The 15563-nt window shown below is 39.8% G+C and overlaps 1 protein-coding gene across 5 annotated transcripts in view; it reads right to left on the reverse strand.

Annotated features, from left to right (window-relative positions):
- The window catches only part of LOC140200487 (glucocorticoid receptor-like), a 101489-nt gene that overhangs the window by 34323 nt on the left and 51603 nt on the right, over positions 1-15563 (reverse strand). For all 5 annotated transcript variants that reach the window (XM_072263886.1, XM_072263887.1, XM_072263885.1 and 2 more), the window contains exons 3-4: positions 4476-4642; positions 549-665 (exon numbers count right to left, since the gene is read on the reverse strand). In XM_072263886.1, coding sequence (XP_072119987.1) covers positions 549-665; positions 4476-4642 — 284 coding nt within the window. The remainder of the gene's footprint in view (positions 1-548; positions 666-4475; positions 4643-15563) is intronic.

Here is a 15563-nt window from a genome sequence, read left to right on the forward strand (position 1 = left end):
ATTTCTTGTATCACCAGTCCTAAATGGTCATCCTTGTATTTTCAATCACAGATCTTCTAATTATAGATTTGCTAGTCAGGGTAATAGTGTCCCAACATCTGTCTATTATTGACCTTAATGAGATTCCCATTCTTCTAAAATTTTAGTAATAGTCTTATCCTTTAATTTCTTCTCACAAACAATTATTTCAGACCTGAATTCCATTGAATAAACTTATACAGCACAAAACTAACTATATAGTTCCTTGGAAAAGGAGCTAAAATTACATATCTGGTGTATGCCATACAATTCAAGTATGCTCCAAAGTATCTTCAGGAAAACAGCTTTGTCGTTATGCTCCAAACCATTCATTATAAAAATTACAAATGATCAGATTTGCTAATAGACTGTTAAACCTGCAGTATATATTATATCTCTGATTTAGATGCAACAATATCCAGATATTTCTGATTACCAACATTCCCATTACCTCAGCATTTAACCACTTGATCTTAATGGCCTGACTTCAAATTAACATTATTTCTTATAAATAGGTGAACCACATTTACCATCAAGGTTCATCCCAGCCTGGAGGCACTTTCTAAAACGGCAAGCTGGGCAGTTCTTTCGACGGATCTTGTCAATGATGCAATCATTCCTTCCAGCACAGAGGTAGTTATGCTGCCCTACAAGAAAAAGAGTAAAATTAAATGAAGATATCACTACCACAACTAACATTAGAACTTTCCATTGGTTCAAAGGCAATAAAGCATAAAATGCATATACAAAGACACCGGAAATTCTGCAGATGCTGGAAACCTGGACAAGTACACAAATTACTGAAGGAACTCGGCAGGTCAGTCAACATCTAGGAAGAGAAATGAAATGTCAATTGTTTATTTCCCTCCATATATGCCACCTGTCCTGCTGACTTCCTTCAGCACTGTGCGTTTGTTGCTCCAAAGGCACATACAACTAATTTGGGAAAAATAAAGGGAAAACAATCTAAGCAGTTGGACCTTTGCAAGACCAGGAGATTGTAAAGCAAGTGGGAACGGCAATATTGCTGAATGAAGTAATTACATTTATAAAACGAAGGACTTTCCATTGTTTGATCATACAAAATGGAAACAACATTAGGAAGACCATGGAACATTTGAAGATAAAGAGTAACCCATAGCCTTAATTTTGAGGCAAATTAGGGTGGATAAATCCCCAGACCTTGACAAGGTGTTCTCTCGCACCTTGAGGGAGGCAAGCGCAGTAATTGCAGGGGCCCTACCAGAGCTATTTAAACCATCCTTAGCAACAGATGAGGTACCGGCTAATTTCCACTTTCAACTTTCCCACTTTCAAATCTCTTCTTTCAGTTAGTCCTGACGAAGGGACTCAGCCCGAAACGTTGACTGTACCTCTTCCTGGAGATACTGCCTGGCCTGCTGCGTTCACCAGCAACTTTTATGTGTGTTGTCCCCGATCTAAGCCTAGCCTAATCACAGGACAATTTACAATGACCAATTAATCTATGAACTGTTATGTTTAGACTTTGGGAGGAAACTGGAGCACCCAAATGAAACCCAAGCAGTCACAGAGAGAACATACGAACTTCATACAGGCAGCAGTGGGAATTGAACATGGGTCTCCTGTACTGTAAAGTGTTGTGCTAATCACTATTCTACTGTGTCACTGATGAAGGCAAGGCAGTCAATGTTGTCTACTTGGACTTTAGCAAGGCATTTGACAAGGTCTTGCTTGGGAGGTTGGTCAGGATGTTTCAGTTGCTTTGCATTCAAGATAAGATAGTAAACTAGTTTAGATATTGGCTTTGTGGGAGAAGTCAGAGAGTGGTAGTAGTTGGCTATCTCTCTGACTGAAGGCCTGTGACTAGTGGAGTGCTGCAGGGATTGGTGTTGGGTCCAGTGTTGTCTGTCATCTATATGATAGACCTGGATGATAATGTGGTTAAATGGATCAGCGAATTTGCAGATGGAGCCAACACTGCAGGTGTAGTGGACTGCGAGGAAGACTATCAGAGTTTGCAGTGGGACCTGGACCAGCTGGAAAATGGGCTGAAAAGTGGCAGATGAAATTTAATGCAGACAAAAGTGAGGTGTTGTACTTTGGTAGGACCTACCAGGGTAGGTCTTACACAGTGAATGGCAGGGCAATGAGGTGTGTGGTAGAACAAGGGGAATTGGAATACAGGTCCATAATTCATTGAAAGAGGCGGCACAGGTAGTTTAGGGTTGTAAAGAAAGCTTTTGGCGCATTGGCCTTCATAAATCGAACTACTGAGTACAGGAGATGGGATGTTATGTTGAGGTTGTACAAGATGTTGGTGAAGCTTAATTTAGAGTATTGGGTGCAGTTTTGCTCACACACCAACAGAACAGATGTAAATAAGGTTGAAAAAGTACAGAAAATTTACAAGGATGTTGCTTGTACTAGAGGACCCAAGCTAGAAGGAAATATTGAATAGAACTGCACTTTAATTCTTGGAATGTAGAAGATTGAGGAGAGATTTGATAGAGGTATGCAGAATTATGAGGGGGACAGATAGGGTAATTGCAAGCAGGTTTTTCCTGAGGTTGGGTGGGACTATAACTGGAGGTCATGGGTTAAGGTTGAAAGGTGAAATGTTTAAGGGGAACATGAGGGAAAACTTCTTCAATCAGAGGATTGAGAGTGTGTGGAAGGAGCTGCAAGTACGATGGTGCAAGCAAGCTCGATTTCAATGCTTAAGAGAAGTTTGGATAGGTACATGGATAGTACAGGATGGCTGTGGTCCGGATGCAGGTTGATGGGACTATGCGGTTTAAATGGATTGGCATTCAGTAGATGGGCCAAAGGGCCTGCTTCAGTGCTGTAATTTTCTTTGACTCAATGACTCTAAGTGATGTAATGATTCCTAAATATATGGAACTCGGAGAAACAGGTAGCAACAAGTAAATTTTTCAAGGGAGACATTGATTTCAGTATAGGACTGGGAAAAATCAAAATATCTCTATTCTTGAAGGCAACAAAATACCAGGATGCAAAGAAAACTGCTAGAGAAACTCAGCAGGTTGACCAGCATCAGGGGAGGGAAAGGGTTAGTTGATGTTTCGTGTCATGACCCAGCACTAGGACTTTTGCTGCTTGACCTGCTGTGTTCCTCAAGTAGTCTGTTTTTAATGCTCCAGATTACAGCACTTGCGGTCTGGTATCTTCAAAATGCCAGCATGCACTTGGAATAGGTCTCAAAGTTGATATGTGATAACTGATAACATGGTAAACTGTACTGGATTTAGGTTTGAATAACAAATAACAATTAATCAGTAAAAATATGATGACAGAATATCTTGTGAAATATTACATTAGGAATAAAAAAGTAAAGACTCAAACCAGGGCATTAAATTTAAAATAACTATAGCAGACAAAGATGAACACTAAATGGGTAACTACACAGATGGACTTAACATATTAATTTAATCATCCCATAAAATCAGTATATGCCAGAAAGGTAAAATGTCTACTTCTATATTTAAACTATCAAAGGAACAAATGATCTAAATGACCAATATTTAACCAAAAGCAAACTCCTAAATAAATGCACAAAACACAAATCCACCAGACAAGGAAAGCTACACAATAAAAAGAACTGCTAAGAAGGTAGAAAAAGGGCAAAATGAAAAACAAAGATTAAAAATTAGGAGTGCATAGTTTGTTGAAAGCAGTGTCACAGAAGAAAAAGGCTTTTACTATGCTGGCCTTTATCAGTCAGGGCAGTAGGCAAAGGGGTTGGGACATCATGCTGCAAATGCTCTAAGATGGCGAGTTTGTACTGGGAATACTATGTATGGTTTTGGTCAGTCACCCTCTTATAGGAAAGATGTGGTTAAGCTGGAAAAGAATACAGAGGATGTTGCCAGGACCAGAGGGCCCGAGTTATAGGGAGAGATTGGCCAACTAGATCATTATTAACTGGAACATACGGAGTGGCAATTAAGATGTGAACTAAACAAAATCTTTTAAATCATAAAAAAGGGCATGATAGTGTACATAAAGAGAAAAGAATCTGCTTATAGGAAAGAGTGCAATTAAAAGATATTCATACAAGGGAGCCACCAAGAAATCAAGAAGAAAGGCCAGACTGGAACTTGCTGCCAAGGAGTAACAGCAGCAATCTGCCTGTATTTAATTACGAGAGGCTGGCTGAGCATTTGGGAAAGGGGAATCAAAAGTTACAATGATAAGTTAACATGACAGAAGATGGGAAACCATTCAAGTGGAGCATAAATGCTGGCTGGTATGGAATGGTAGTCTATTTTCATAACGCATGTTTTGCATAATCTTATTTAAGAACAAGCAAATTTCACCGCATGGTTTCTTTTTCTTTTGCAGTATTTTGCTTTAATATTTTGGCACACCAGTACTCATGGATTTATGAAAAGAATTTGATTTTGCACATCTTATCTATGGTATATGGATAAATTAAAATATGATCCACTCCTTACCTTCTACTGCTCTTTTGAAAAACACTTTGCAACTGCCACAAGTAAGAACACCATAATGACATCCAGATGCTTCATCTGAGCAAACTAGACAAACTTTGGCAGGTGGCCCCGAGGAGGCATTCGAGGTAGTGGCGGTTGATGAGCTTCTGTCAGATTTCAGAGCAGAGCTGGAGGAAAACAGATATAATTTACATTAAATAAAAAAAAAACAAAGTTTGGCAAATATTCCATGGGTATTCACATTTTGACAGTTACTTGCTAGATTTGTATTGCCTGTCAAAGCATTTCTCTGACATTGATGTAATCTAGCTCTCTGGAGTGACAAGCTCAAACAATAACGGACTGGGATAATCTCTCGACCCAATGAACCAAAAAAGGGGTGTAATACAATCATAATCTATAATTATAATTTGCAATATTAATTTCTAACTGCAGTGATCCAATCAAGACTTTCTTTAGAATGTGTCATTGTATAACTTTGTTGGCGCATGGCCAAGTGGTTAAGGAGTTCGTCTAGTGATCTGAAGGTTGCTAGTTCGAGCCTTGGCTGAGGTAGCGTGTTGTGTCCTTGAGCAAGGCACTTAACCACACATTGCTCTGCGACGGCACCGGTGCCAAGCTGTATGGGTCCTAATGCCCTTCTCTTGGACAATATCAGTGGCGTGGAGAGGGGAGACTTGCATCATGGGCAACTGGTGGTCCTCCATACAACCTGGTCCAGGCCTATGCCCTGGAAACCTTCCAAGGCACAAATCCATGGCTTCATGAGACTAACAGATGCCTATTTATAACTTTCTTGCTTTTAGTAGGTTAAATAAATGCTCACTCCAGGTTAAGTGGCTCAACCCAAATCGTTGACTATCCACTTCCCAGGATGCTGCTCAGCCTAAACAATATTGCTCAAAGGCACATACCAAGATCATACCATGTAAAATAAAAAAAATGAGCAATAATATTTCTATCTCATTGTAACAACAGCGAATATTCTGCTTCGACTATGTTTCTTAATGACTTATCACTTGGCAAGGTTAGCTCAGTTAAAAGTTACTTCTCCATCCTACCTACCAACCTGATATTAATACAGATGCCACTAATTACTTTATTTGTCCTTCAATATAGCCTATGTTTTCTTAACATTTTCCACCTATAGCACTCTGCCTACTTTTCACCATTATGTTTTAAGCAGAAGCTTCATTTCCCAGGAAAGTCATGCAGACCCAAGTGTGTACATACTAAAACATACAAATGCTGTTTTCTCAAATACAATGACAGAACACTGAGCAATTCTGGTACATAAGTGTATGGTTATGCACTTTAGTAGAAGAAATAAACGGGCAGACTATTATCTAAATGGGGAGAGAATTCAAAGTTCTGAGATGCAACGGGACCTGGGAGTCCTTGTGCAGGATACCCTTAAGGTTAATCTCCAGGTTGAGTCGGTGGTGAAGACGACGAATGCAATATTGGCATTCATTTCTAGAGGAATAGGGTAAAGGAGCAGGAGTGTGATGTTGAGGCTTTATAAGGCACTGGCAAGACCTCACTTGGAGTATTGTGTGCAGTTTTGGGCTCCTTATTTAAGAAAGGATGCGGTGACGTTGGAAAGGGTTCAGAGAAGATTCACTGGAATGATTCCGGGAATGAGAGGGTTAACATATGAAGAACATTTGACCGCTCTTGGACTGTACTCCTTGGAGTTTAGAAGAATGAGAGGGGACCTCATAGAAACATTTCGAATGTTGAAAGGCATGCACAGAGTGGATGTGGCAAAGTTGTTTCCCATGGTGGGGGAGTCTAGTACGAGAGGGCATGACTTAAGGATTGAATGGCGCCCATTTAGAACAGAGATGCGAAGAAATTTTTTTAGTCAGAGGGTGATGAATCTGTGGAATTTGTTGCCACGGGCAGCAGGGGAGGTCAAGTCATTGGGTGTATTTAAGGCAGAGATTGATAGGTATCTGAGTAGCCAGAGCATCAAAGGTTATGGTGAGAAGGTGGGGGAGTGGGACTAAATGGGAGAATGGATCAGCTCATGATAAAATGGCGGAGCAGACTCGATGGGCCAAATGGCTGGCTTCTGCTCCTTTGTCTTATGGTCTATAACTGGGATTTGATCCCACGGATGTCATGCAGCCCAAATGTGGGATACTAAACCTTATAATTGATGTTTTCTCAAGTCCAATGACATAGCACCAACCATTTCTGGTGCAGAAGAGAATTAGTCACATCTAACATTTGCCAGTATCTTAGGATTACAGGTTTCCCCCGCCATCCAAAGGTACAGCGTTCCTATGAAACGGTTCGTAAGCCAAAATGTCGTAAAGCAAAGAAGCAATTACCATTTATTTATATGGGAAAATTTTGTGAGCATTCGCAGACCCAAAAATAACCTACCAAATCATGCCAAACAACACATAAAACCTAAAATAACAGTAACATATAGTAAAAGCAGGAATGATATGATAAATACACAGCCTATATAAAGTAGAAATACTTTTCCACTATCATTACTGCACTGCTCGCCATAGCTAAAATCGCACGCAAGCGCCGTCGGAAGAAAATCTCACGCAAGCGCTCTTGGCAGAAACACGCGCAAGCGCTCTCCAGTAACCTTTAAGGTATGAAGCTGCCAAATCATACCAAATAACATGTAAAAATACACAGCTGATATAAAGGAGAAATAATGTATGTACAGTGTAGTATCACTTACTGGAATTCGGAAGACAGCGCAGAGCACACTGATGATGGTGTGTTAGACTGAGTCGTCGTAGGTTGGCTGGTGCAGTGGCCCCCACCCTCCAGGCCGCTGAGCGATATATTGCCGCGAAGAATGCAGGGGTCCAGCGGTAGCCAGGAGGTACACAGCACATCTTTAAGAAAAAAGCCGAAACAAACATGCTAATTAGTTAGGTGCCGCCTGTAATTGTCGGCCCAGATCAGTGCCCATTTCCGTTTGTGTCGTCTCTGATCTGGGCCGACAATCACGTTTCGATGGCACCTAATTAATTAGCATTTTTATTTCGGCTTTTTTCTTAAAGATGTGCTGTGTGCCTCCCGGCTAGCTTTGCATTCTCCACGAATCGGTATCTGTCTGTGGCCTGGGGGTTGGGGTGGTGGGACACCGGGGTGTCATCTCGTCGCCTATTTCCATTAGAGCAGGCAGCTCATCTTCTATCTCTGCCTGCCTCGATGTTGAAGGTCAAGGTTCATTGTCTGCTGTGGCTGATGTGGAAGGCTTGCTTGACTGCTGAGCCTCGTGCATCTTTCTATCACACAGTTCTTTAATAAGGACTCAAACCATCCTGCAAATATCCCCTAAACCGATGTACCCTTTCAAAATTAAAGTCGTACTTTATCATTACTCATTCAGTTTCGATTGTTATCCATTCCTCTTCCAACTGCATTAGCTCTTCATCTGTCAGGTCTTGCTATGGGCTTCCAAAACCTCTTCAACATCATGTTCGTCAGCTTCCACAAGCCAAACTCACGTTGTCCTTACTTCGTTCACCACGATCAAAACGCTTAATTATGTCTAGTTTTACCGTAAGTGTAACACCCTTACGAGCTCTTTCAGGCTTTTCCGATACCATAGAACTCATCTTGCAAACGGCTGCTCACAGGCACGTGTTAAAGCAAAGCAGTTCCGAATCCGGGGGAGAACGGCTGCTCGGGGCGCACTGCCTTTTATTGTGCGCTGATTTTTTTTTCATAACAGTGAAAACACCTTCTGAAAGCGAAAACAGGGTACTAATGTAGGTCTTTCGTAACAGCGAGGTTTCGTAAAGCGAACGCTCGAAAAGCGGGAGATACCTGTATCCCAAAAAGCAAACTCATTTTCTCTACTACCAATCACATCCTCTTCCATTTCCAATAAAGAAGTCCAAAGAACTTCATTGTGACTAGTTTGAAATCATGTGTTCAATTGATGCTGCTACATATCTAGTCTTCCCAGTCCACTCCCCTGAACTCATGCCTGTTTCTAAGTACTCTTTCTATTCTCCTCACATTTGCTACAAAATGTTCATACCATATTGTGCTTATGGAAGTCTTGCCCACTTGGCACGCTTCCTGGTTTGTTGACAACAAACTGCTGACTTCACAACTTCCTTTTTTAAAAAAAAATCACGAGGTTACGTAATACTCAAGACAATTCTCTGATGTCTTCCTGCTTATAAAAACATGGAATTGTGGAATGCAATTGCACCTTTCGGCCACACAGCAGAAGCATACAGAAAATGAACTGGAGTAGCCAGTAACTACAAGTACAGGTCAGAGGCCATGAACCCTGCAGCAAGTAACTCACCATTTAACACCCCTTAGCTTCACTAAAGTGACAGAATACTCTGTTTACATGACCATAGCTTTAGCAGGATGGTGTGTGTGAACCACAGTGGCATGTTGTGGGCTGCTGACAAAACTTCTGAATACAGCTCTTCTAAATTCCATTCACTGCAATCTGCAGCCTGTAATTTCCCTTTAAGCAACATACTTTTGAATTGCCTTAATGAACTAGCTATTTCACAATCTTCTGAAGGAGACGGCAAACTTAACTGTCCAGCATGCAGGTACAGTACATTTAAGCAGATGAAAGGACATCGCCATGGTTGGAAGGGAGGGAAGAGGGGAGGATTCTAAGCCGGGTTGAGACACAGAGGAATGAAACTCCCTTAACCCAGCATCTTGTTAGCAAACATACTGTTGTTGGAGAACAAGACTGAGGATCCAAGGGCACGATTGCTCTACCAGAGGAAAATAAAGAATTGCTGTGTTGTGTTTCAGAGACATGGCTCACTCTGAACATACTAGATGCATCAGTAAGAGGGAAAAGCTTGTCAATACACAGAACGGACCAAACCGTTGATTAGGAGAAGGCTCATTAATCCCTTGGTTCTGTAGAGTTTTGGAGGCTTCATTAAAACTTGGTAAACTTCCCGAATCCTTTTATAGAGCGTCAATCTCTCTAATATTAAAGAAGGATAAAGATCCTGCTCAATGTGCATCTCATAGACCAATATCTTTATTAAATGCTGATTCTAAAATTTTTTCTAAATTATTAGCAAACAGATTAGAAAAAGTACTCCCTTTTATTATTTCGGAAGACCAAATGGGTTTTATTAAAGATCGTTATTCTTTCTATAACATTCGCACATTGTTAAATATTGTTTATACACCCTCACAAGATGTTCCTGCGTGTGTTATCTCTTTAGATGCTGATGACTTACTTTTATATATTTCTAATCTTCAAAAATCTATCCCTGGTGCTTTAGATTTATTAGCACAATTTAGTCTTTTTTCAGGTTATAAATTAAATCTTAGTAAGAGTGAACTTTTTCCGATTAATAAACAACTTCCCTTGTTTCATAACTTTCCGTTTAAATTGATTAATAATTATTTCTCATATCTTGGGATTAAAATTACTTGTAAATACAAAGATTTATTTAAGACTAATTTTTTACTCTTAATTGATCATATTACTCAACTTTCATCTAAATGGTTTCCAGTATATTTAACTTTGGTCATATTAATGCAGTTAAGATGTTTATTCTGCCAAAATTTTTATATATATTTCAGGCATTACCGATTTTTGTTCCAAAATCTTTTTTTGATAAAGTTGACTCTAAAATTTCTTCATTTATTTGGCAAAATAAAAACTCGAGATTGGGTAAAATACATTTACAGAAAGCCAAGAGAGATGGAGGTCTAGCATTACCTAACTTTAGATTCTATTATTGGGCAATTAATATTCGACATATGAAATCTTGGTTACTTGACCAAGATACACTATCCATTCCTAAATGGGTAGTATTGGAATTACAATCTGCTCAGGGCTATGCACTTGGCTCTATTTTAGGTTCCTCTCTTCCTTTTGATTTGAAACGCCTCAAACTGGTCTCTAACCCAATAGTTAAATATACCTTGCGTATTTGGTTTCAATTCAGAAAATTTTTTGATCTCAACCAATTTGGGCTAGCGATCCCTATTTTTGGTAACATTTTTTCCTCCCTCTTTCATGGATCGTGCGTTTCAAATTTGGAAGACTAAGGGTATTTCATGGTTTTTGGATTTATTTTTAGATGGTTCCCTTATGTCTTTTGAACAATTATCTAATAAATATAATTTACCAAGAATACATTTTTTTAGATATCTCCAAGTTAGAAATTTCCTAAGTACTATACTTTCTTCCTTTCCAATGTTCCCTCCTACATATATTTTAGATATTATAATTAACCTTAATCCATGTCAGAAAGGTGCAATGGCTATTATTTATAATATTATTCTGAAACTTAGGAAAGCTCCATTTGATAAGATTAGGTCAGATTGGGAACAAGAATTGGGTTCTATTATTTCCGTGGATGACTAGGGGCAGATTTTACAAATAGTCAATACTTCCTCTATCTGTGCTAAACCTTCCCTAATTCAATTTAAAGTTGTTCATAGAACACATATGTCCAAAGATAAATTAGCTCGTTTTTATTCTCATATTAATCCTTTTTGTGATAGATGTCCGGGGCAGATAGCCTCTTTAACTCATATGTTTTGGTCTTGTCCTACTCTGGAAACTTTTTGGAGAGACATTTTTAATATTATCTCAAAGGTATTGAATATAGATATCTCTCCTCATCCTATTACTGCTATCTTTGGATTACCTAAAATTTCCAGTAATCTTTCCCCTTCAGCCCGTAGAATGATTGCATTTCTTACTTTAATGGCGAAAAGATGTACCTTACAACATTGGAAAGAGCTTAATGCTCCAACTACCTTTTTTTGGTTTTCCCAGACGATATTATGCTTAAATTTGGAGGAAATTAGAAGTAATCTTTATGATTCCTCACTTAAATTTGAACAGACCTGGATATCTTTTATTCAATATTTTCATTTAATGTAATTTTTTTTCTCTTTTGTTCCATATTTATATTCCCTTCTTGCCTTTTTTTTAAACTGTTTTTAATGGAGGTCGGGTTTGAGGACGTGATTTTAAGTTCTTTAACTCTACCTGTTTCCAAGTTAGCCCATTGCTTTGCTTTGCTTTTAGTTTAGTTGCATGGTGGGTTTTTTTTGGGGTCTTTTTTTGGGGTTTTTTTCCTTTTCTCTATTGATATATATATATATATAAATTAGTATACTATTATTTTACCACATTATTTTATGTTTAAATTGCACTGTTTGTATCAATTTTTTCTTCTGTATTAATATCTCCTGTAATTTCTAACAGTGTATTAGTACCTTTATGGTTTACCCTTTGTATACTTATTCAATAAAAAGATTTAAAAAGAAAGAAAGGAGAAGGCAAAAAGTAGGGGTGTATGTTTCATGATAAGTTCTTTGTTGTGCTGGACATTGAGGATTTTTATTCCTCTTGTTTCCCTGACTTGGAATATCTAACGGTTAAGTGCCAGCAAGACCAAGGAGCTGATTATTGATTTGAAGAGGAAACTGTTGATCCATGAGCTAGTCCTCATCAGGAGATTAGAAGTGGAGAGTTTGTGCCACCTACAGGATACATAATAGTAACTTAGAACACTCTTTAGACAGTATCTTTGAAACTCACAACCTCCATCAGCTGAAAGGATAAGTGCAGCAAAAGCACTGGAACACTACAACCTGGAGGTTGTCCTCCAAACCACACACCATCATGACTTAGAAATACAGTGGATTCTGCTGAAGTGGGTCACATTTGGACAGTACGTTTTGGCCCAATTAAGCAGCAGTCACACTGGACAAAGTTTCATGGAAATAATTAAGGAAGTATAAAAAAGACACTTTGTTTAACTGAGGAACAAATTATGCATTTAAAAAGAAATACATAACAAGTTAGAACAGTACGAATGCCACTACAGTATTATAAATGTGTGTATTATTTCCAATTCGTTATCAACGGAGGACTGCATCCAGTGTTTGCTGCCGTGTATGGGGTGTCCAGGAAGGGATAGTACCTCTGCTGAAAAGGCTTGTGCTGTCCATTTGGAGACAGCTCACTCACCTTGGGTTCCCACTCAGCTCTCACCTGTGGCTCCAAGTAACTGCTTGCATACAACAGTATCCATACCATAGTAAATGACTTTGCCAGGCAAGCTAAATCAGGTGAGGGTGGTCGCCAGGCTTCATACCCTGGCCCTAGCTTGTTAAGTCAGCTCTGGCAGACTAGATGAATGAGATCAACAGTAAAATCCATGGGCCAAAAAGGCAGTTCTGCGACACTTTGAGGAGAGCGAAGGCACGATAAGGCACAGTATTAGCAACGGTTATCCACTGTAACCAAGGAAGACCCCAGTTTGTGATGACTACTCGTACCACTGGACCCAGAATGCCAAGGTCGAGAGTGGAACTGTTGCAGTGCAACAGATTTTCCACTTTAAAAACTCTCCCATACAGACTTCCCTATCCGATGGACTATATGATAGACAAGTATCACACTGTTGTGTTCTTTTGATTGACTGTAAATGGAACAATATTAGTGTGCAAACACAGAGTGTAGATCATGGATTGCCTTCATACAATATTTTTGACAACTGCATCCTTCAAATCCTCAGTTTCATCGTAATATTCAAGATGTTTATTGATGCCCTAAAATTCTTTATACTTCCTTGCCTGAAAAAGCGAAATAGTTTCATTTTCACTCCTGGCCATTTAGTTCTAGCATCTTCAAGCCTGACTTTGAAACCACAGTGAGCAAAGCAATTCTAAGTGGTCTTACTGCTTATTGTCTGCAAACTATCAGTGACAAAAATCACTGCTTTTTCAGGGAATAGTGCCAGATAATAGAGGATTTTTTTTTAAGTGTACTCTATGCCTGTACAAATGATAAAGTGGGAGATGGTAGGTGCTACAGTGCCGATATAAAGTATTCACCCCCACCCCTTGGAAGTTTTCATGTTTTGTTTTACAGCATTGAATCACAGTGGATTTAATTTGGCTTTTTGACAATGATCAATAGAAACGACTTTTGTGTTAAAGTGAAAACAAATTTCTACAAATTGGTCTAAATTTATCACAATTACTAAACATACCATAATTGACTGCATAATTGCTCACCACCTTCAAGTCAGTATTTAATGGATGCATCTTTGGCAGCAATTACAGCCTTGAATCTGTATGGAGATGGGTGGCAGGGAAGAGAAGTGTGTGCAGCCACAATTACGGCAGAGAAAGTACTTCGGAAGCTGAATAGTCTAAAGGTAGATAAATCTCCCAGACCAGATGGAAAGCACCCTCGTGTTCTGAAGGAAGTAGCTGTGGAGATTGCGGAGGCATTAGCGATGATCTTTCAAAAGTTGATAGATTCTGGCATGGTTCCCGAGGACTGGAAGATTGCAAATATCACTCCGCTATTTAAGAAGGGGGCAAGGAAGCAAGAAGGAAATTATAGACCTGTTAGCTTGACATCGGTGGTTGGGAAGTTGTTGGAGTTGATTGTCAAGGATGAGGTTACAGAGTACCTAGAGGCATATGACAAGATAGGCAGAACTCAGCATGGATCCCTTAAAGGAAAATCCTGCCTGACAAACCTATTACAATTTTTTGAGGAAATTACAAGTAGGCTAGATAAGGGAGATGCAGTGGATGTTGTATATTTGGATTCTCAGAAGGCCTTTGACAAGGTGCCACACAAGAGGCTACTTAACAAGATAAGAGCCCATGGAATTACGGGCAAGTTACATACGTGGATAGAGCGTTGGCTGATTGGCAGGAAACAGAGAGTGGGAATAAAAGGATCCTATTCCGGTTGGCTGCCGGTTACCAGTGGTGTTTCACAGGGGTCTGTGTTGGGGCCACTTCTTTTTACATTGTACATCAACGATTTGGATTATGGAATAGTTGGCTTTGTGGCTAAGTTTGCTGATGATACGAAGATAGGTGGAGGGGCCAGCAGTGCTGAGGAAACGGAGAGTCTGCAGAAAGACTTGGATAGATTGGAAGAATGGGCAAAGAAGTGGCAAATGAAATACAATGTTGGAAAGTGTATGGTTATGCACTTTGGCAAAAGAAATAAATGGGCAGACTATTATTTAAATGGGGAGAGAATTCAAAGTTCTGAGATGCAATGGGACAGGTTGAGTCGGTGGTGAAGGCGGCGAATGCAATGCTGGCACTCATTTCTAGAGGAATTGGGTATAGGAGCAGGGATGTGATGTTGAGGCTCTATAAGGCACTGGTGAGACCTCACTTGGAGTACTGTGGGCAGTTTTGGTCTCCTTATTTAAGAAAGGATGTGCTGACGTTGGAGAGGGTACAGAGAAGATTCACTAGAATGATTCTGGGAATGAGAGGGTGAACATATGAGGAACGTTTGTCTGCTCTTGGACTGTATTCCTTGGAGTTTAGAAGAATGAGGGGAGACCTCATAGAAACATTTCAAATGTTGAAAGGCATGGACAGAGTGGATGTGGCAAAGTTGTTTCCCATGATGGGGGGAGTCTAGTATGAGAGGGCATGACTTAAGGATTGAAGGGCCCATGCAGAACAGAAATGCGAAGAAATTTTTTTAGAGAGTGGTGAATCTATGGAATTTGTTGCCATGGGCAGAAGTGGAGGCCAACTCATTGGGTATATTTAAAGCAGAGATTAATAGGTATCTGAGTAGCCAGGGCATCAAAGGTTATGGTGAGAAGGCGGGGGAGTGGGACTAAATGGGAGAATGGATCAGCTCATGATAAAATGGCGGAGCAGACTCGATGGGCCAAATCGCCAACTTCTGCTCCTTTGTCTTATATCAGCATTACACATCTGGACACTGCAATTTTTCCTATTCTTCTTTACAAAACTGCTTAAGCTCTGTCAGATTATATGGGGATCGTGACTGAACAGCCCTCTTCAAGTCCAGCTACAAATTCTCAATTGGATTGAAGTCTGGACTCTGACTTGGCCACTCTAGCACATTAACTTTTTGTTATTTTTAAACCATTCCTGTGTAGCTTTGGCATTATGTCTGAGGTCAATGTCTTACTGGAAAACAAATTTTCTCGCAAGTTGCAGTTCTCTTGTAGACTGCATCAGGTTTTCCTCCAGGATTTCCCTATATTTTGCTGATTTCATTTTACCCTCTACCTCACAAGCCTTCCAGGGCCTACTGCAGTGAAGCTTCCCCAC

The sequence above is a fragment of the Mobula birostris genome, chromosome 7, assembly GCF_030028105.1.
Source record: "Mobula birostris isolate sMobBir1 chromosome 7, sMobBir1.hap1, whole genome shotgun sequence".
NCBI lineage: Eukaryota > Metazoa > Chordata > Chondrichthyes > Myliobatiformes > Myliobatidae > Mobula > Mobula birostris.